The following is a 23582-nucleotide window of genomic DNA, read 5'->3' as shown; positions in this document are numbered from 1 at the left end:
TATATATATATATATATATATATATATATATATATATATATATATATATATATAAACACACACACACACACACACACACACACACACACACACACACACACACACACACACACACACACACACACATACATACATACATACATACATACATATATATATATATACGAAAAGCACTGTCCATCCGTCAATCAGTCAGTCCGTGAAACCGTGTGACTCTGCCTGTTAATCACATCGTGTTTGAACATTGGTTGCAGACTTCACGAGCATCTATAAATTACACACAATTGCTATGTTCCTTTTATAGTGAAGCTGTATGACAATATGTCTTAATTACAGACTGTTTGAACGTCTGTTGCAGACTGCATGTATGTCTATTAATTATGTACTATTGGAATGTTCCTTTCACCTTGAAGCCGCGTGACTGTGTGTCTGTTAATTACGTACTGTTTGAATATCAGTTGCACCCTCACTTCACACACGTACGCCTATTAATTACGTAATGTTGGAATATACCTTTCGATGCTTTCGACTGCTGAGACTCCTTTGACCAGTGAAGACCCTTTAAGACCTCGAGAATCCAAAAGTCCCTGAGGACCCCAAAAGATCCTGATGATGCAGATGGCCCAAAACTCCCCGAGGCCTTTACACCTCTTTAAGCCTTTTTTAAAATTGAATTACAAACTTAAAGATTGTGTAAAACAGACCAAAAAGACTGAGGATCCAAAAGATCCCGATGACACAGATGACCCAAAAGTCCCTGAGGCCTTTACACCTCTTTAAGCCTTTATTTAAAATGAATTAGACACTTAAAGATTGTGTCAAACAAATTGCCTTCATAATACAACCAAGAACCACGCACTATATTGATACATTGCATTCGAGGGTGTGGCATGTGTTTTGGGGTTATGGCAAGAGGCTGCCATAATGGCTATGTGTAAACATCTCCATTAACTCGTCTTTGTCATCACCATCATCAACATCGCCATTGCATTATTGGATCAAGTTTATCATCATTATTATTAAAGGTAAGTTTCATGAACTTAATAACTCAAGAAAATAATACTAAAACACTGTGCGGGGTATTGTGTTCTTTTAACTCTCTTGTCCTCCATATGGCTATCAATATTTGCCAGCTGTTGCATGGCCATCCACCGCCTGCTCCCATGGCTTCACGTGACCCTGATCAGGAGGCTGAAATTGCGAAATACATCTTGCCTAAGGGTGGCCCACTGGTTAACAAATGCAAAGGCCACCAACCTCCTTTAAGGATTGTCTTTATCCCATTATACCCTTAGCCTTTGGCTTCAAAGCCTGAACCACAAGGCAGCAGTGGATTTGGATTCAGTTTCGTTCTCCTAGATGAGCTGCCTACTAAGACTAACAAGCCCCATATGCCTGAAGCAACTGGCTTTAAGGTGCCACTGCTTCGCCTTTCATCCCTACATCTGTTAGTGAGACCAACCCCAGCATGAGAAGGCCGATGCGAGGATATTCTTCACCATATCCTTCGCCAAATATTTTTAGCCATTTAACGTTGAATCGTTTTTCGACCAAAATAAATAGTTTGCCTTGTGGATACTGAGGATGTTCGGCCAACAACAGGTAGTCTTCGGGATCGGTCCAACATTGGCTTTATCATTGGCCAAACAAAATGAACACTGTCTTTGGGCTTACATTGGTCCAAATTAGCTGTAGGCTGTGTTGCCCCGTTGGAGCAATGCTTACATCTAGAATATTGATTCCAAAAGGGTTAAATCACATCCTTACCAACTGCAAACCCGAAGGAAAAGGCGACATCAGCAATGGCGTAAACTCCGCCATAAACAGAGACGTGTCGTAGATCCACCAGATGGCCCATTAAAGGCACCATGGAGCAGTCAATCATGCCTGTGAAAAACGAGACAACTTTCCACTCAAACTTACCAAACCCACTCAGGATTTGGGATTTCAATGGAGGGGTTTCAGACTCTAACCGGCAGTGATAGGATGAATGTTACACCATCTGTGTGACAGGAAGATGATCGACAATCATGCATGAAAAACTGGCATACCCGACCATTTTCAAATCTTTTCATTATTCACTAAATGATAACCATCATTAAAAAAAAAACCAATAATGTTGAGATGAACAAAGGAAATTAAATGATTTATGAGTCCAGGGTTGATTAGTCACCCTGTGTTGCCATGAACAATTTTACTACCATTCTCATTTGTTGTTTAATCTCGTCGGAGAGTGGAGCAAGGGTGGTGGAGAGTTCTTGAAAGTGTTTTTATCTCGTGGTGCATATTTCATTTCAGATCTCCCATAACTTATCAATGTGTACCCTTCCATAATGATGTTCCTCAAGAATTTTGCCACACCAACCTGGCATGAAATACAACAGATGATTAAATACCACCCGTATGATTTATAAACGTATGAGTTAAAATGGTGTTTTGTAGATGTAAGTTTATAAAAGTCTCCCCGTCATCATCAAGGCATGATATTCGTTAAAACCTCTGCAAGCAATCAAACCGAGAAGTGAGCATGCGATGACCCGAGCTGCCCCTGCAACTCAAGGGGAATGTTCTAAAAATGACACAGGAACCCGGGTAGGTGATGATATAATGATGTAAAAAATATAAAAAAAAAAGACACAAGAAGGTGATATAATGATATGATGTGATCGATGACTTTCTCAAAGACAAAATTCCGCCGGTGTGAAATTCTTGTAACAAAGCACTTTAAGTAAAGTTTACTTACCCAGTGATATTCCAATGATAAATGTAGAGGGAATCATTGTGTATAGATTTGTAGCATAAGGAATCTGCAATCCATAAAAATTGTGTTTAAAATTAACTGAATGGACACATAACAAACAACTTTATTGAAGATAAGAAACTTATTCAATACTATCCTCTTAGATCGTTGGGTAATCACATTGAATTGGGAGGGTTTTGGAGTCGGTGGCCACATTATACCGGGAGGAAATGATCGAGTCTTTATTAAAGGCTGGATCATTTTAGTTCTCATACGAGCCTCGACAGTGTATACAAAATAAAAAAAAATTTAAAAGGCACAATAGGATTGTTAACCTCTGAGCAAGTGTAAGCAGCAGATGGGGCATACGGCTTAACATCCCCTCTGAAAGGATGGCATTCTCAATGATTCAATGCCCTGTCTCAAAAGTACGAGGACAATAGTTTATAGTCTGATCCTATTCCTCAAGGAAGGAAACGAAGACTTAAAAACTCATTGATGGATTTGTTTCCTATGACCTATCACGTCACTCTTCAATCATGTAGAGTTCTATAACAAAAAGTGGGATTTCATTAACTTTTGACCTTGTGTTTGGCGAAGTATTTATAGTAACTTACAGTTCTTGGTGATCAGGTTAACCTTGTCAAAAGCCCTTTCCCATGAACCCTCTCCAAGGCCACCTAGTTCGAGGTTTATCGTTTTTCCTTTCACTTCTGTGAGTGAAAGTTTGTGGTTGTATCCATCTTCTTCCAATTTTTCCCTTGTTTCCTCCCCCAGACCACATTTTCCCCATTACGAATTTCTCCTAGTCTCCATGTATTTTGTTCCTCATTCCGACCGTTGCGCATGGTGTCTCCCACTCCACCCCTCTTTTTACTGTTCCTTGTGTTCTGTTTCATCCTGATCCATTACGTGTGTGTTTTAGCTCCTCTATAAGCTTCGACTCCGCATACAAAAAAGAAGTTTAAAAAAATGGTGAAAGGGCGTACAACTTACAGAGATGCATGCTGCTCCACACAAAATCAAGCCAGTCATTGAACAAAGCCATCTGAAATGAGGAGATGAGAATTAGTCTTGAGTTTAGAGGTGTGTTCAACCATATGAATATACTTCGACTTAGTATGATCATGTATTAACCAACAAGCAATATCAAATCATTGTTCTCTCTTCCTGCTGAACAACATGAGTGCTGCAGTGATGTGTTCCCATGTTGAGGTCTTTATAGTATGAGGAGCATTCAAAGGGTGCTCGAAACATCATATTCACTTAATAGGCCAATAAAAGCTAACATTTATATTTTTCAATATACAGTATAAGGAAAAATAGGAAGGAATGTTTTCTCAATTAAGTAACAAATACTTTTGAAAATAAACCTGATGGATTCACAGTTCATAAATCTCTGAGTCATGTGTATGGAAACCATGTCAATTGAGAAGAGAAAACCGAACATGAAAGTGGATGTGCAACATGCAATGTTACAATAATTATTCCCACCTGAACCGAACAATGAAGCTGAGTCTTTGGATCTCACTTTCTCACCGGAGGCAGGTCGGTGATCTTTCTGTCTTCCACCATCTCCTCTCCAGCCTTGGCCCCCCTGCTCTGTCTGTGCTCTGTCCCCCATATATTTCCTCAGGGCACTCAAGGTCCACCAAAAAACCCCTGCTGGTGAAACTGCCAAAATCAAGAATCACTGCTCACCTTCACTCTTTCATTCCTTTTTTCCCCCACACTGTTTAATCCCACTCTTCCCTCCAGGTCTTCAAAACAGCTGTTCACCACCATCTCATATCTTCCCCCATCCAAAATCTTGATCTTTTCTATCCCTGTTAATCCATCCCAAACCCACCTCCTTCAAATTCCCTGTTTTCCTTCCTCTGAAAGTCCCTGCAGTACCATCTTGTTTACCCCGTGTACCCCGCGCAATTGCTGTCCCTTCCACAGATATCCTCTTGTCTTTGTTCTCCACTTTTTTGTGCTTCCCTCTCCCACCCCTCACCTCTACTGCCTTGTTATATGTTTCTGTGTATACGCTCTTACACGAGCCTCGACTTGGTTGACCCCCCCAAAAAAAATCTCAGCAAATTCACATGTAAATCACATCTCACACAGAAGCTGCATGCTTGTCTGCACACGAACCAAGTCAGTACCATCTGGCCACCCAAGAGGTCTAAATCCATTTAGGAATGGCGAGGTATCATTAAAATCTAAACGAGCATCCTTACGCATGGGAGGAAGAGGAAGTAGAACTTGGAGTTCGTGTTGACTAAAGTGCAGCTGTAAAACACACAAACAAACGTCTTCCCTCTCAGGGATAGATTGGATAGTTTGGGGTAATATGGGCCTTTCGAAATGACGTACGACTGAAAACGAGGCCTTTCAAACATGTGCTGTGTGTGCCTTTTCAGTGATTCACTTCCCCTATCCGGCACACTGCCTGCCGTTGCTCGGGTGAAATATGCAAGTCAAATAGTCTTTTTGACATAATCTTCAGCATTTAAAAGAAAGAGTGGCAATTTCAAGATGGTTAACCATAATTGTTTTCCTGGATGCAAATGGGACTCATGAAAATATAGGAATATGAGAACGGCACTTGGTAGAGCACTTCCCTCTGCCAGGCTGGTCAGTTTACGTTTTGGATCCCACTGATAGGCCGCATCTGCATCAGGACCTTAACCAAAATATAATCGGCTTATTCTTGTCACCGAACCAACTCGCCACCAAGTTCCGTCCAAATCCATCCACAACTTTTTGAAATATCGGGCTATATATCATTTTTGGTCCAATCTCTCAATAGCGAAGAATCCTTAAAAAATGTAAAAACTCTCGTATCTGGATCCGAATCTTCGGGAAAATCTAAACATTTCGTCCTTGTCACACACCCAACTTGTCCACCAAGTTTTGTCAGAATCCGTCCATAACTTTTTGAGATATCCCGCTCACAGACAGACAAACAGAAAGGGGTGAAAACACAACCTGGTGTTTAGTGGTGGAGGTAAAGAGAAATATCCGTGGATGCGAGGTGTTGAGTTTCTACTATTTCCTGTTAATACAAGTGAGTGGTGACACACACAAACACACTTATTTAAGAAGATGGCTGAATTGCGTCAATCAGACAGTTGTGGGTTTTGCAAGGTAGAAACAGAAAGCACCATCACCTTCTCTCTTGATGTTTAAAAAAACCTCTCATGTCAGAACACCTTTGCACACATTACAACAAGGTGTGCAGAGTAATCGACTGGAATGTCTGAAAAAATATATATCCCTGTCTCAGAAAGACCATGGAAGCATGAACCAAAAGCAATCAATGAAAAAGAGGACATATTCATGCACTACCTATCCATCCCATCAAGTTTGGACAGAGAAATAAAAAGTTTTGTGAGCGGATGTCATACTCCGATACAAAAAAAGGACCACATTCCTAAGAGGTGTCAGGACCCAGCCAGCGACTTTGGTCTGAATAACGCAAAAATTAGGAAAACGACCAAGTACGAGGATCTGAAAAATGAACTCAAGAGAATTTGGAAGTTGAATAGCATCATCATTGTACCAGTGATAGTTGGAGCAATGGGAATGATGAAGAAGAGCTTTATGGAGATCTTAAGAACCAACCTGGTGAACATTACTACAAATGAACTAGAGTTGGATCAAGGGTTCGGTGACGATCCTGAAAAGAGCCCTCGGATGAAAACTTCACAGCTTGGTCCATGAATCGTAATCTTTTCTGAAAACGGGGGTGGATGCTTCGGGACCTGGGAGGGCTCCATTGCATCTTCTGAGACCCGTGTAAGGAGATGGCAAAAACAGACACACACACACACACACACACACGCACGCACACACGATGGCGAAAGGGGGAGGAAGCACTCTTTGCCACCTCCCTCTCACTTGGGAAGGAAAGGACTGAGGTCCGTGCCGAATACAACAGTTTTGAAGGCAGCAAAGACCCGGCAGAAAACAGCAGCTTCAGTGGGAATAAGGACTGTGCACGCGGTACCCGGTATTACGCTTACGCCGTTCGACATGCATTTGCGACGTGGCTTGGCAGGAATTGTCGACCCCATCCTGCTGAGAATTAGGGCCCAAGCTCGAATGACTCCCTCTTGCTGAATTACCCTGCTGAGGATGAGAGAGACCGAGTTTCAGTGGGATCGAGGACCACGCTGAATACAATGACTTCAATTGGAGTGAGAACCGAGCAGTGGGCAGCAGCTTTGGTGAACCCGAGGGCCACACATGTGGCACCCGGAGTCACGCAGATCGACATGTGTTTGGGATGCGACCTGGCCGCGTGGCTTGTTTGGTTTTGCCAACTCAATCCTGCCAAGGAAGGATGAGATCGAGAAGGAAGAGACCGAGACCGAACTACGATGAGACCGTGTATGGAGATGATGACCAGTGGCAGCGGGGCACCATATCTGAGCAGGCATGGGTGTCCCCGGGTGGGATCGGTCGTACCCCATAGGTCACACGGGAGGTCATGCAGATCGACATCGTTACTACTTCGGGGTTGGAGGGGGAATGGAGCACGGATACAGAGACGACTTGGTCCATGAGTCGTCATTCCTTGCTGGGATGAAGATGGATGCTTCGGGACCAGAGAAGGCTCCGTTCAGTCTTAGAGACTTTGAGACACATGTACACACGTACACACACATACACACAATGGAAAAAAGTTCCTGTAAACCATAAGAAATTACACAAAATAATATTGACATGTTCCCAAGCAATATAATGGTCAGGCAACATGTGCCTTGACACGTTCCCCAGTTTACCTGTGACTATTCGGAATTTGCACGTGTGTACTTTGCACTGCATGCACAAATTGCCATGCACGCATACTGAGTAAAGTGACTACACGTGGTACTGAGCAAATCACAATGCAGCACCATTTGGCGAACCAAACTATCACAACAGTTCGGTTTGGTTGGTATCTCCATATATGGGTTCCAGAAAGAGAAATGGAGCCCTCCCAGGTCTGTGTGTGTGTGTGTGTGTGTGTGTGTGTGTGTGTGTGTGTGTGTGTGTGTGTGTGTGTGTGTGTGTGTGTGTGTGTGTGTGTGTGTGTGTGTGTGTGTGTGTGTGTGTGTGTACATGTGGGGTTTCAGAATGTAGAATGGAGTCCTCCCAGTGTGGGTTCAAAGTATCCATCTTCATTTCAGTACGGGGTCACGATTCATGGACCAAGCTGTGAAGTTTTCTGTTCTCAAAGTTTTGTGCCGAGGGCTCTCTTCAGGATCGTTACTGAGCCCAGGACGGCTTCCAACGGTAGTTTGTTTGTAGGGATATTCCCAGGGATGGTTTATCATATCTCTGTGAGGTTCTTCTTCATCATTCCCATGAGGTTCTTCATCATCAGTGGTACAACATTGGCATTCTTCAGCTTTCAGGATCTTTTCCTGTCATGCTTGAGGTCTTGGTATTAGGTTATTTTCTTGATTTCTGCATCGGTCGTCCAAAATCACTGGAATTAACACTTCAATTAGCAATGTCTCCTCATTTTTTTGGTACCTAAGTATGATATCTGATCTCAATGCTTTGTTTTCGATGATCACGCTCAATGGGCTCATAAAGTCGTACTTGAGGGGTACTTCAATGTTTACAGTGATTGCTTTGGGCTCATTTTCCCATAAATTTTCTGGAACTGGAATATCAAAGTTTTTGCAGATGTGCCAGTGGATTACTTTACAAACTCTGTTGTGTCATTGTGTGTACATATGTTCTGGCATGTTTTTTTTTGTTTTTTTTTTCGTGTTCGGTCATTAAGCGTCACGTTTTATTCTCCTTGCTAACCCCACCTCGACCCCTCACCTGTCTTTTTTTTCCCTACCTCCCCCCACCAACCCTTCTCTCTCACTCTGTCCCCTCCTCACTTCCCCCTCCTAATAAAATGCAGCACTCTCCTCCCACACGTCTGTCTCTGTCTCTGTCTCTGTCTCTGTCTCTGTCTCTGTCTCTGTCTCTGTCTCTCTGTCTCTCTCTGTCTCTCTCTGTCTCTCTCTCTCTCTCTCTCTGTCTGTCTGTCTGTCTGTCTCACGCACCCCTCATGTACCTCTTTCTCCCACAGTGCATATCAACGTTTGGTGAGGTGTCACTCTCTCGAGCTCCACTTTCTCCATCCTCTCTGCCTCCCCTCCTCTCATTTTACACCTGCCTCCTCTCTCTCTCCCTTTCTCTCCCCCCCCCCTTTATTATATTGTCCCCGTGAGTGAAGCGACGGGTTGTCGCGAAATCCCCATCAGCGAAGATTTTTTTTGTATTACCTAGCAACCCGTTGCATTTGCTTGTTAAATATATTCTATATGCCACGAGTGACGTCACTGCAGTGTTCCACAGATAAACACCAGTTCCGCGGCTGTGTGAGGAGCAGGAGGGGAGCGAGCGTGGAGGGTCCGGTTTCATTCAGTATGTCGGAGCCACAGTCAACAAGTGTAAGGTGTGCATGGAGACCGTCCTGACCCCCTGCACACACAACAGCAAGTAGTGCCAAACTGGGCCGTACGTAAAGCAACGTAAAGATACAAAAAATTGGCGAATGTCGAATTTTTTTTCTTTTTAATGGGTGCTTGCGTAAAGTCGAGTTTACGTAAGTCTACCTTTCGTAACCTGAGGACTGCCTGTATGTGCTTGTGAGTAATGAACCTGTTAATATGTGCTTCCAGGAAGCGTTGGCAAACTGTTTTCAAACCTGCTCGATTGTCTCTTTTCCTTCATTGGGTCAGCAAAGCATGTATTTAATAAATAGACAGGAAGTTGTACCCCACTTATTCGTTCTGAGGTAGCCAACACCCCACCCACGGTTTCGCTCGGCCATACTAAATAAGTAAATAATGGTGGGATGTTGAGAGCACGATTCCCTAGTTGAGGTCATGAGGTCACCAATAGGTAACATGGAATTTGGCATGAGGTCCCTGTTGGACCTAGTTGCCCAACCGGCATCCATGGTTACCTAGCAACCCGTTTGGCGGCAGAGTTATCCGTGATCTGGCAGCTTCAGATTCGGAGGTCAAGGAAGCAGGTCTGACAGACCCCCTTCATGCACCCCGACCCCTGTGGCACTGACACCGTAACAATATTATCTCAAAAGCAAAGTGACAGGGTAAAAAGGCAGTGTCCTGACAGTGAGGCCACAATTTGACACAGCAAGTAAACAAAACAGAAAAAAAATTATCTCGTCCTTCATTTCGGATCCATCAGTAAAGCAGTACTTACCTTCCCATTTTATTGGCAACGACACCAAATAGATTCGTTCCAATTAAATACGATATGCTGCCTGGAAGGAGGGAAACACCTGGAAGAAAAATTGAGCAGCATTAAGGTCCACCAGCAATTTCCTGCTCTGATTTTCCAAGCCGATAACATGATATCAAGACTGCTCTCGAAAAGATACTGGAGAGAATGACCACGGGGGGGAAAAAAAGCAACACAAAACATTCAAAAACGCAGCGTCTTGTCGGAGTGCATAGATGACAGTAAATCTGGGAATGGGCAATCGAAAGTATTTCTGTGTGCAAACTTGCACTCTCACTGACACAGACCGATTGCATCAGCCTTTCCTATCCCTTTGGAGGAGGTGAGGATAATAAAATGTCGGATGGCTGCATTCACAAACAACATTTCCTGGAAGAAATCCGAGGTACAAAGAAAGTCTTTGTACAAAGCCATTATCACATCGGTGGTGAAGATCAAAAACGTGTGCAAATTGCTCTCCATGGCATCATCACCACATCACAGTGCGAGAATAAGTGTCGACTTCACTGGATGATGACAAACATGAAGAGATCTCTTAAGGGCATTATCATAGACCACGACTGAAACGGGGCAGTGTGTATTGGTCACCATGGATTTTCACAATTTTATGCTAACATCAGTCCTGGACATCAGTTGGGGAATTAAAAAAAAAAGTGCAAAATTTGTTCCTTGAAGAAAAACAATGATTCAATAATCTGTCTCGTAACATGAAAAGGTGCTTAATTTCTTGTCCAAAAATTCCCAGGACAACCCATCGAGAAAATTGTGGAATTTCTCTGCTTTACCAATCCTCAGAGCACACTGTAATTCATGTTCAGAGAGGGATTCACAATATCTACAATCCACAAGATCAAAATACCAAGTCTGAAATAAATGGTTGGCGTATTCATCAAAATATATCCTCCAAGTGAACAGACTCACAAAAGCAAATGTCCCTAGATCAATCGACAGCCAGGCGTTGTCCAAACTTACGTTTATTGAAAAGATAAACTCAAAACAAAACACCAACATGGCCTTTCACAAAGCAAAGCAAACCAAAAGATGACTGGCTCTTCTTCTCCCGACACTCATCTGCTTTTCCTCCACTTTCAAAGGCGACCATCTATACTTAGCTTGCAAACATTCCCAAACGCCTCTCGCTCAATAAGCCACTTTGATAAAATGGCGCGAGGTCAAAAAAATGCTCGTTCCTGCAAGATTGCTTCATATCTTGAGCAGCCAGAAATCTTTCTTTCTTTTTCTTTTTCTTTGTTTATGGAGCAGTGAATCTTGCAAACAGTTTCCATAAGGTTCACCTGGCTGCGCCTGGATGGGTCTGAGGGTAGAGGAATAACAGCCGAAACCCGAATCCTATCCAGGTTCCTCCTGATGACTCCATATTTGTCTATTTGGGTTCCTCCTGGTGCTCCAGTGATGTATTTCGCCAGTTATTTGATTTAGCATGAACACCTGCCGTGTCTTTACTCCACCCAACATTTACAATTAACGTCCTACCTGAACAAACATTCCAAACTCCTCTGTAATAATCAATTCGTTACAAACCATTAACGTTGCACATCACACACTACACAGTCTAACAGTCACTCAAACAATTTGTGGCATTACTCCCCATTTCAATAAAAATTCATATTGTCCCTTCTTACAAATTTCTTTCTTAAAAATTTATTTCTCAAAACTATCAACAAACGTCAAGGAGAATCATCAGCAATTCAAACATCAACTGGAAAGTGTTGGAAACCGTAGTTAAACAACCCTGCTCAAGTAATTTGCCCCAACATTGTCCCCTTGATCACATCTATCATAAACCAATAGTTTTGCAAAGCATGGCCCATCTCATGATTCTATAATTGAGAAACTCACTTATCCATGTACAGCAATGGCTGATGATCAGTTTGTAAAATCAGTTCAGTACCATAGAGATACAGAATATATCTCATCATAATTCCCACGCAATAGCAAGGCTTTCCTTTTCCATGGTTGAGTAGTTCTTTCGATTCATCAGCCTCTTGCTCGCAAAACTCCAAGGGAAGAGCTTGCCTTCATATTGCTGTAAAAGCAGCTCCAATGCAAATGTCTGAAGCATCGGTGCTGAGCATAAATGGCTTATTTTTGGTTCAGGTAGTCTGAAGATGGGTTTGTTGTTGAGTTGCTTTGAGGTTGTTTGGGACTTCTCCTGACCATTCCTCCATGCCATCTTCCTGGTTTTACTCTTTTTGGTCTAACCCATTAACTAGCACAGCAATTGCCACGTAATTATGGATCTAATTCCCGTTGTATCTCATCAGGAGGTCAGGGCAGGTATGGGAGCATGCGCTGGAGAAGCATGTCACTGAGTCCACTTCGCGCCGGTACTCCACGGGCCTCCGTCTGTCCATCCCACAGGCAGATGCCTGGCCCATCCCCATTTCCTGGAGACGCTGACAACCTGCTGCAACCACGAGGTATGTGGTCGGCCCATAGGCCTCCTCCATTCACGAGGCTCCCTCTCTGAGAGAATCTGGTGAGCAGGATCGGGCCCACACATGATCATACCTCCTTGATTATGGGTCATGGTGTATCCTTTATCTTTTGGCATTGCCATCATGAAGGCCTAGCAAGCTACGTTCCATATGGTGACCCCCCCCCCCCCCAAGTTCAGGTTGGCTCTCCCGATCGCACTTTGATGGTCTAGCCATTATGCAGACTGCAGATTTTCTGTGGAATAACTCTCAAAGGGAGGACATGTGCTTAATCCAAGCATGAGTGTGGATCAGAATAGTATAGCTATCACCATTTTCCATCCAAACCAGCAACTTGCTCATGTCCCTCATTCGAGTAGCTCCCAAATTCATCATCCTGAATGGCATCTTCATAAACTCAGAAGTACCATGAATATAGGACTCACTAACACTCATTGCTCAGGGTTTTGACCAAACAGGCAGACTTGTGATCATGTTAATGTGAAGATGGATTATGGTCGTGGTCCCCAGAAAATCTGTAAACACAGCTTGGCACTCATTGATGAAGGACCTCCACTCCTCACATTGAGCATGTGTGAATGGCCAGCCCTACCTCACGTCTGCCACTGTTTTCTTGGCCTTGAGAGTGCTGAGCTCCAACAAATTATTGTCATCGACCATGTCTTCCATTGTCACTTCACTAGGCCCCACAACAAAAGCAGCGACTAAATGTAAGTGGGTACTCTTGATAGGTGGGGATATGTCTCCCACCTCAACTTCAATTGGACACTATTTCCATTGGGATGTCTGGACACTGGTAACACCACAAGAGGAGCAAGCTTATCAAGCTTCTCTGCCTCGATCCAATAAGTTAACTCTTGCTCTCGAAGTCACTTGTAAATATGAGACGGTTCTATGTTGAGACGGAGCCAGAAACCGATCAACGTTAAAAGTAAATGTTTTAAGTCCAACACAAGCACTAGTTTGAGAAGCAAGAGATGATGTAACACAATCCATTCCGTCCATTCCAGAAACTAATAACTCAACACCCAATAGGGGGCTTCATGTCTTGCTCACCAGATAGTCCAATAGAATCTATATCCAGAACCGACATCTCCAACAGACACCAACAGCTAAACCAACATTTGTAACTGCTGGTGATGATCTTGTACCTGGAGTCCTAGCCATATGTTGATCTTGTACCTGGAGTAACACTCGTTGCAGGCTTTATCAGTAGAAGAAAAAGTACGTGCATGAAAACCTTGAAAATACCTTTTGAAACGTCAAGAGACACCATGAATGCAGAGTTGCCAAATGACAAAAAAGCATGACTGTAGCAAAGGAGAAAAGTAAAGGCAGACGTAAAAGTGCAAATAGAGAGTTACAAAACGAGTAATGAATAAAGAATGGAAAAGACAGAAAAAAAGGTCAGAAATGATAAATGTGTTTTACACCAACTGCATATAATGAGTAGATTAATTCCCCCATGGAGGGAGAGCTTTTCAGGTAGAGATGCTAGAAGGTGAGATAATTACATTTGACCATTTGTGACAACTTACCAAGCTCCCAATCTCTGGAGCACATTGTTCTCATCATCCAGATGGGAATTATTGCTTCGGTCACACCAATAGCTATGCTCCCAAAACACAGGACTCCTGTAGAAATCAAATATTCATTGTATTCCCTCTAAATGCCTTGAAAACCTCACATAGACAACTTAAAAATACATTTTCTTTAAACATGAGAAAAGTTGTGAAACAATTCAATGCATCATGCCCCTGACTGAATAAAACTGCTATTGATTTACTTATTACACCTCTGCCACCGAAGATGGAAGGAGGTTATGTTTTCACCCCTTTCTGTCTGTTTGTCTATTTGTTACTTTGCGGAAAAATTTTTTTTTTGCCAAGTATGTTGATCTGTTGCGATTGTCTGTTTGTTTGTTTGTCACAATTTTTGGCCACAGTTTTCAAGCAATCGTTCTGAATTTTTTGTGTATATAGTTAATCGGCCAAGGACAGCAATGCATAATTTTGGTGAAGATCCAAATCCGGATCCGGATCTGAGAATTTTTCAAATGATTCTTCACCTTTGGGAGATAGGATCAAAAACGATATGTAGCACAATATCTCAAAAAGTCATGCATGGATTCGGCTGAAACTTGGTGGAGAGGTTGGGTGTGTGACAAGGACGAATCGATTAAAATTTGGGGGAAGATCCGGATCCAGATACGAACAAGCTCGAATGCGCTAAGATACTTGTCCTCTTAATGATGACGTCATAAAAACGAATATGACGTCATTGTGATGTATCAGGTTTGCGATAAATTATCTATGCTAATGCCTGGCTTGATTCCCGCAAACAAAATTCAAACAGCTTGCCTTGTTTTGGAGATAATGGTATAGGCGATTTCCATTAGCGGCAATATAATGACATCAACTTTTTTTTCTAGGAAGAATTTCCAAAATCGGAGATGGTTACTGCCTGCGCGTGGGCTTTCTGCATATACCTGGCGAGTTTCACGAAGATCCGATGAAAACTCTGGGTTGTGAAACAAAAAATGTCAAAAAATAGGAATGACGTCATAAAAATTGATATGACGTCATACTGATGTATCATATGTGTGGTAATTCATCTCTCCTAATGCCCTGTTTGATTCCCGCAAACAGAATTCAAAAAGCTGGCCTAGTTTTGGAGATAATTTTTTAGGCGATTTCCATTAGCAGAGATATTTTACGTCATAACTTTTTTTCTAGGAGGAATTTTCAAAATCGGAGACGGTTACTGTCTGCGCAGGGTATTTTTACATATATACGCCAAGTTTCATGAATATCCGATGAAAACTCTGGGTTGTGAAACAAACAATATCAAAAAATAGGAATGACGTCATAAACATTGATATGACGTCATAGTGATGTATCATATGTGCAGTAATTAATCTCTGCTAATGTCCTGTTCAAGTCCCGCAAACAGAATTCAAAAAGCTTGCCCAGTTTCGGAGTTTATTTTTTAGGCGATTTCCATTAGTGGAGATATTTTGACGTTATAACTTTTTTTCTCGGAGGAATTTTCAAAATCGGAGATGGATACTGTATGCGCAGGGTATTTTTACATATATATGCCAAGTTTCAGGAAGTTTCGTTGAAAACTGTAGGCTGTTAAACCAAAAAGTCCACAAGAACAACAACGTGAGTAAGACTGAGAGATCCTCCACGAGGATCTAAAAATATTTGATTTTTAAGTGATTCTTCACCATTGAAAATTGTGGTTAAAAACCATATTGCATGATATCTCAAAATGTTGTGGATGGATTTGGATGAAACTTGATGGCCATTTTGTGTGGAGACAAGGACGAATTGATTCGATTTTGGTGAAGATCCAAATCCGGATCCTAAAATTTTTTCAAGTGATTCTTCACCTTTGAGAGTTAGGGCCAAAAATGATATTTGGCATAACATCTCAATAGGTTAGGGATGGATTCCGCAGAAAGTTTGTGGACAGTTTGGGTGTTTGACGAGGATGAATTGATCTGATTTTGGTGAGGATCCGCATCCAAATAGAGATTTTAAAAATGTGATTCTTCACCATTGAGAGATGATATCTCAACATACGTAGTACGTATGTACGTACGTACATGCATGTCTGCATTTTGTTATTACCTTTTCTCTGCAACTGCTTGTTGACACAAAATTTTCACCGTCAGTGCGACTACTCATGTAGAATATTTTAATGATAGTTAGTCATAGGTCATGTGTTGTGGCAGCTATGTTGGAAATAGAAGAAACGTTAGACCTCTGAATCTCTGAAATCACTCCATGGAAAAAATTGAAACTTGGCACCTGTCAAGTACTCCCCATGAGGAATTAAGTGATTTTTTTTATGATGTCATCGGTGCCTTCATTATTGCATCATAATTGCAGACATAGAACACTACATCCGATCAGGATGGAAATTTTTGAGGGTCATCTCGGGATAAATTGATCAAAAAAAAAAACCTTCACAAATCATCTTCTCCAAAATGGCTGAACAGATTGAGGAGAAACTTTACAGATATGACTGCCTTTCCATTAAGAACAAAATGTTCTCCACCTGTGTTGTTATCGCTCACCTGGTTTGGCAGCCTGATTGGATTTACCCTAAAACCTTTTAAAAAAATCTTCTTCTCCAGAACAACTGGACAGATCGAGAGGAAACTTCACACACACGTTCCCCAATCCTTGGAGATATCAGGGTGTTCATGAATAATTGATAGGTCACAAGGTTTGGCAATCATATTGAGTTGAAGAAACTATTTTTAAAATTCTTTCTCTTGAACCGCTGCATCAATCGATATGAAACTTAAAAATTATGATCCAGTCTTGATGAGGAATATATGTTATTAATTTTAACCTTATCGGATGTATGGTCCAGCAGCGGCATTGATTAATTTTTTGAATCTGCATTCTTTTTGATTTCTTTTTTTTTTTGATAAGGCTCACTTGGCTGCACCTGGAGGGCTTTGAGGGTTGAGGAGTAGCTTTTGAAACCCGATACTGTGTGGAGTAAGTATTGTATGAATACCATCTAGTTTGAAATGCAATGATGAATATAAAGTGTTCAAGCACTGGTTGGCCTGGTTAGCATCTCCATCTGATCTGGTGACTCATGATGCTCGAAACCCAGGTTCAAATCCCACATACTGTAGCATGTGTATTTGTCGATTGTTTACGAATCGCCTTGTACCACACATAATTTATGGACAAGCTTCCCCATGATCCTGAGATTAATGTAAAAATATAAATATTTATTGTAGTTTATATCACTGTTGTTGTTCAAAAAAGTTATCATGTTAACATTTAGATTTTAAAGGGTATTATGTCATCTTTTGGTGTGGTGGGCTATTATATCATAAGAAGATGTCATGTAGAGGAGCTGGTATATAATCATGCAACACCAATGGAGCTATGACATTCAATCAGTCAATCGTCCTGGATTGTACTATTGGATATTTGAAAGAGAGGATCTTACCTGGGAGGATTAGAAAAGGCAGGATACTGGATGGAGAAGGACACGTCTTATATGTTGGGAATGAGACAGCAGCTGGGAGTCTTGGCCAGGAAAACTCAAGAAACTGCCATCACTGCTACACATCGTTATGTGGGCTGAGCTTGACTCTGCAATAGATCTGAAGTTTGAAGCGATGATTTATCTGTGCATTCAGTTGGAATGAAACTATTAAGAATTTTTTTATTCCACCTTTTATGATGTCCGACAGGATTGTGCAGAAGTAGTACTGCTTTGTCTTGGTTCGATTCCCGACCTAACTGTAAACTGCTGAATAGGTGTTTGCAGGCAGGCTGTTGCATCACAAAGTACTCATCCATCAGATCAATGTAGAGCTGGATGTTTTGTCTGCTCGTGTGAGTTGGTGGAAGTTCAAGTTGTCATGGTATCTTTTGCCTAGAGGGGCAAGTTATTCCTGGCACTCTGAACAAACTGGAAATTCCTGCCAAAACCAGCTCCAGTCGAACATCAAGCCTGGTCAGCAGGTTTGTGGAAGACTTTGATCAAAAACCTTTCTTGGCTGACCCCAAAATAACTTGGGAACAACTGGGACTGTTAAAGTAGACGTCATAGACGTCAGGTTCGTCAGACAGATTGGAGATCAGTGCACTTGCCATTGAGCTGTCCCACCTGGGTGGGAATCCTGACCCAGTTAAAAACTGTCACCCTTGTATTTCACATGCAGGGCGGTGCATCAACGTGAGCACCGTCTATTAGATGGATGTTTAGCCGGACGACCCATCTGCCAACACTGGTCATTGCTGGACCTTAACTATCCCATTATGTCTTTTGCAAAGATGAGACTAGTTGTTGCCGGTATCTTGGACAAAAGACAAATTCCTGGCAGGTGTTCTTATAGTGTTGGATATCCCTCAACACCAGGTTACACTGTTTGCTATCTCAAAGTGTGGGTGTTGGCAGATTCAGCAGCTCCTACACCATGAACATATTCACGTTCCCAGGTTGTTTGCACATCACATGTGAACGGCTGTCGTCATGAGCCACGAAGGGCAACCATGATTATGAATTGTAGTGGTGTAAAGCTTGTTTGGTTCTGTAAAATTAATTCCTGGAGCAGGCAATCATATTTGCTTTTGAATACTAGTCTTCGTAAAGAGTAGAGTTGGTCTGCATTGGTGTTTAAAAAAAAAAGGAGAATGATTTCTCTCATCCAAATGTTGAGAGGGAGATACTAATTGCCATGGGAAAGAAAGTGAAGCAATGTTATTTCAGGCATGCAAGAGAGCTCTCTCTCAAAGCAAGAGGTTTTGAAAAAAGTTCATTAAAACATGAAGCATATTGAGTAAATGATAAGCATTGTGGTTAAGCATCTACCAGACGTAGAGGCACTGCCATTAAAGCATCCACTCTGAATCTGGGATGTCGGTGGTTTGACTTTGACTCTAGCCAAGTTATAACAAAGATTTTTAAAATGCTACATGCTGTTTCCTTGCTTTACACTCAGCAGTGAGAGGATAGAACACAGACAAACTTCCTGAGTCAGCATTTAATGAAGCAGAAATGGGGGTGGGGGGGTCCATCTTAAAATTCCCTGCGGAAAGAAAAGTGACACCACCAGATGGTATCAATAGTATCCAGGATGTCCCTGTATGTTACCCCCCCTTCCCATTACCCCCCAGGTAAACTACAGGACTCTGTCTAATGTTAATATTCATGTCATGTATTATCTGTTGTTTGCATGTTTGCATAATTTGTATGTGACAGCCTTTGGCCCTGCAGAGAAAATAATAATAATAGTAATAATAATAATAATAATAATAATAATAATCTATCTATAATTCCAGCAATGTGTGTGTGTGTGTGTGTGTGTGTGTGTGTGTGTGTGTGTGTGTGTGTGTGTGTGTGTGTCTGTGTGTCTGTCTGTGACTGCTGTTTCTCAACAACCACTGGTCCGATCTAATTGAAACTTGCCAGGTATATTACTGGGGACCTGAGTATGTGACTTTTCAATGTTTGATATTAATCGGACAAGTGGTTCCCAAGTTATGGCCATTTATTTACCAAACCAATGACAGGACATGGTGCTATGACGTCACGATTAACGTCACAAATTCTTCTTCTTTTTTCTTTATTTATTTATTTTTTGCATTTTTTGCACGTACGGGCACGCACGTACCCGTCCGCGAGAGCGAAGGAACAGCCTGTGTGGTTGTTGTTTCTGGCACGTGGTTTGAAAGTAAAACGTTTTTTTTTTTGCACGGACGGCCACGCACGTACGGGCATGCACTCGTAGTAATAATACTGACAAGCCGGTAGGTGACATAGCTGCTCGCTCTAGATGGAAAGCTGGCCGACGCGACGAGCCGATATTCATGTACATGTTATCAATCAATTTAGCACAATAAATATGATTATCACAGCCCTCTTAGTTTGCACCCAGAAACCCGCCTTGTGAAATTTCAGGCATGTTTCCAAAGAGACTCTAACAAATGGCAGCCCTGGTAATTCCATTTATCTATTCGCTAAAGATTTTATTTTTTTATATGATGCTGTAAGACATTCTCTTTGGGCACTAAAAAAACAGGTCCCTCAGAGGTTCAGTTTCGGAGGTATTGATTTTTTTGTACGGTCCACGATAAGTGTACGATGTATGATGAAGTATTTTAGCTGTTGCTAATCAACGGAGGTGTGCATAGCAACCATTCATTTTTGTGTACATGCTCGCCACGTTGTACACATTTCACCCAAGTTTCATCAAAATCAGACTCTTTCTCTTAGAGATATTCGCAATTAACCATTTCTGAAATGTTCGACTTGTACTCGCCAAAAACCTATCTCCTCCTACAAATATTTTATGTTTGGGCTGCAAATTGGCATGAAGGGAGATAGATAGATTGCGCAGAACTCTAAGCTTCGATTTTTCGATTTTTTTTTGATTTTTTTTCGATTTTTTTGACCAGTTTAAAGGGCCGTTGCTAGGGCCCGGGGTCCCATATTCGAAAGCACACGATTCCCAGAAATATTGGTCCTACCTATCAAATTTCATTGGAATCGGTTGAGTGGTTTAGCCCCAAGGCTTGACCAAAGTTTCGCGGACAGACAGACAGATGGAAATGTCCAGAATAAGGCTGCTCCAAGAGCAGCCAATAATAATAATCATTATAAAAGAATGCGAGGAATTTAAATTGGCTTGCAAAATGATTAAAATTATTTCCTTGAAAGCTGCAATAAATTAAGGATTGAATTTACCTGCAGCAATCAGGATGTATGGGTCTTTCAGCAAAGTGAGCCAAGGCGTTCCCTTCTGTGTCTGTTGAAAACAGCAATTTTCGAAATCAATGAATTTATGATTTTAAAACGGAAAAACAACACATTGGCTCACTCTCATGATCAAAATAAAGACCAATTACTGCACCGTAGTCCTAAGAAGGAAGCCAGACATAATAATACACACACACACACACACACACACACACACACACACACACACACACACACACACACACAATAATATTAATTAAATAATTTTCCTCTCCAAAAGAATTAATTTATGATTATTATATCAAATGCAATGCAATAGGAACTTGTTTATACAAAAACAACCAAAAACTTAAATATATGGTGACAATTCAGGTCAAAAGACAACTTAAATAAACCAATGTCACCCGCAGGGTGACCCGTATCTTGCCAAAAGGTGAGCACGTGTGACTTCTTTAAGGTCACACTGAGGTGAACAGAGCTGCTATCCACCAAGAGCGACTCGTTGAGGAATATCTGCCGACGAGAGATTCCGATGAGAATCGTTCTACAGAGTAACCATGAAAAATATGCTTTTGCCTCATAACGTCACCAAATGACGTCATAATGTCTCAAGCTTGACATATCTAGAAAGCACTCATCGAGGTGTTCAATTTGAGGTACTACACGATATGGTTCCTAAAACTTGAAAATTTGACCTTGGGGTCAAATATGTTTGACCTGAGGCGCTAACCATGAAGGTCAAGGCCAATGGCCACCAAAAATTAATCAGCTGAGCGCCGGACCATGAACTATATTCCCATGAAGTTTGAAGACGATCCGATCAAAATTACTCAAAAAATAAGGGTTTCGTCGACTCCCCTGATTTGCGCCAAAGTGGCCTTGACCTTTGACCTTGACCTTCAAAATTTTGTGCACTGAAAGGGACCTCTATAGGCCTCTGATATGCGAAGTTATAAAAATTTCCGATGAAAACTGTACTCTGCAGAATTTTTTATACGTGATTACAGACAAACAAACAAAAAAAAAAAACAAAAAAAAAAAAACATGCAAGCTGACTAACATATCTTGCAAAACTTCGTTTTGGCAAGATAATAAAAGGTCGAAAGAAATTCTCACAAGACCTAATCAAACAATCAGCCAAATATCCTCTGCTTAACATGATGGAAAAACCTTCTCAGCACGTTCCACCAAATTATCCTTTACTGAATAAACTCTTGCAAATCTAAGTAGTTGAGACGAAAAGACATTGTAACCCATTTTATTTGGTACATTGCTACCTGGAAAGGTGTATATTACAACCTGGAAACTGAAATAATCTACTTTATAATATACACTTGTACTAAAACCATTCCGTCCAACTCTAACCATCACATCCAGATATGCAGCAACTGCACAATCATTAGCACTCCTGTTTACAATCAGGCTATCTGGATAAATCTTGTGAAACTGCCTATCAAAAAAATTATAGTTAACCACACAAATATCATCTATATAACGACATGTATGAGATAATATTTTAGCTCATCGAAATTTTTTTCTCCTTCATCAGTTTCTGCATGAATCAAAATTCACAGAAAATAAGAAAAATGTCCACTAGTATGGGGCTGCCATTCCCACCCATGGGAATACCCGAAACCTGTTGAAACATTATCCCACAAAAAGACACAAAACTATGAAATAAAATATAATTAACAGCATCCTTAAACTTCTGCTTATCAACACAATGAAAACTTGAGTATTTCTGTTTCGAAAATAATGCTCTATCAAACTTGACACATAAAAACTTATTAAAAGAGTTAAAAACCTTGTCTATTACTTTGAAGAGTGAATCCCTCACTAGTACTAAATCCAAATTTGTATACAAAGTTGAAAAATCAAAAACTTCAACTGACTTGATATTGAGGCATCCAATCCTATCTAAGAACTCGAAAGAATAATTAATGCTCCAAAAAGTGTTAATACCAGAATTCTTCTCAATTGCTAAACAATATTTCCTGAACTGTTCCCGAACAACTTATAAGCCTGAGTTAACTATAACCGATAATTGTTTGGTGGAACACTGCCTGGTACCTGCTATCAACCTATACTTGTGCAGGTTCTTATGAAGCTTAGGGATCCAGAAAAGCCGAGGAATACAAAGATTTGCCTCTCTGCATTTAATACTGAAATTATTATCTTAAATTTATTGATGCTCAGAGATAGTATCTTGAGTGACTTATGACAAGGAACATATGTGCTATTTCCTATACTTGTGAAAGTAACCGTATCAATGCCTAACTCTCTAAATAAAACCTCCACATAAAACTTTTTACAAACCACAATAAAATTATTAGCAGCCTTATCCGCTGGAGCTATCATGTATGTATTATGTAGCATTCATGGAGATCCCGAATGTCTTTGTGAACACTCGGCTTGTTCAACACTGGTTTGGACCGACCCAGTGAAAGCAAGCCCCGAGTACTGAAAAACTTAATCCTATTATGCAGGACTTCCAGAACTCTGTTAAACCATGCATTGAAACTGTTTACAGATAACTTAAACTTGGTGCACATTTTGTTAACAAAATTAGAGACAGAATCCACAATTGAGGACCTAACACAGCTCCAAGGTTGAGTTACTGGTTCCCTATATTTAGCTCCCATATACATATTTTTTGTACACTTGCTCACTCTCATGAGCCATACACTGTATAATGTACAAGCAAATGGATTACTCACCTCTGCAACAACTTTTGGTTTCTTCATAATGAAAAGTTGTAATGCTGTCAAGAAGATGAAAAAAAATCGGGATCGGACAAAATAAAAACAACAAAAAACATCGTTTTGAACTGAAGCAAGTATTTTGATCATCATTATGTAATCTATTGTTGTGTGTTAAGTCTCGACTGT

The 23582-nt window shown here is 41.1% G+C and overlaps 1 protein-coding gene across 10 annotated transcripts in view; it reads right to left on the bottom strand.

Annotated features, from left to right (window-relative positions):
• Nucleotides 1-23582, bottom strand: part of LOC147015662 (synaptic vesicular amine transporter-like) — a 226965-nt gene that overhangs the window by 45951 nt on the left and 157432 nt on the right. For 8 of the 10 annotated variants that reach the window (XR_015049778.1, XM_085848017.1, XM_085848021.1 and 5 more), the window contains 7 exons: nucleotides 23412-23455; nucleotides 20683-20743; nucleotides 13989-14084; nucleotides 9953-10031; nucleotides 3737-3788; nucleotides 2744-2807; nucleotides 1768-1887 (listed from right to left, as the gene is read on the bottom strand). Coding sequence is in view for 9 of the 10 variants with exons in the window: in XM_085848017.1 (XP_085704143.1) it covers nucleotides 1768-1887; nucleotides 2744-2807; nucleotides 3737-3788; nucleotides 9953-10031; nucleotides 13989-14084; nucleotides 20683-20743; nucleotides 23412-23455 (516 nt within the window). In the remaining variant the exon portion in view is untranslated. The remainder of the gene's footprint in view (nucleotides 1-1767; nucleotides 1888-2743; nucleotides 2808-3736; nucleotides 3789-9952; nucleotides 10032-13988; nucleotides 14085-20682; nucleotides 20744-23411; nucleotides 23456-23582) is intronic. The other 2 variants (XM_085848023.1, XM_085848022.1) reach the window with 1 other exon arrangement.

This window comes from Eptatretus burgeri, chromosome 12 (genome assembly GCF_056783735.1).
Source record: "Eptatretus burgeri isolate ZD-2024b chromosome 12, Ebu_testis_v1, whole genome shotgun sequence".
Classification (NCBI taxonomy): domain Eukaryota; kingdom Metazoa; phylum Chordata; class Myxini; order Myxiniformes; family Myxinidae; genus Eptatretus; species Eptatretus burgeri.
This window is presented reverse-complemented; position numbering and strand designations above follow the sequence as displayed.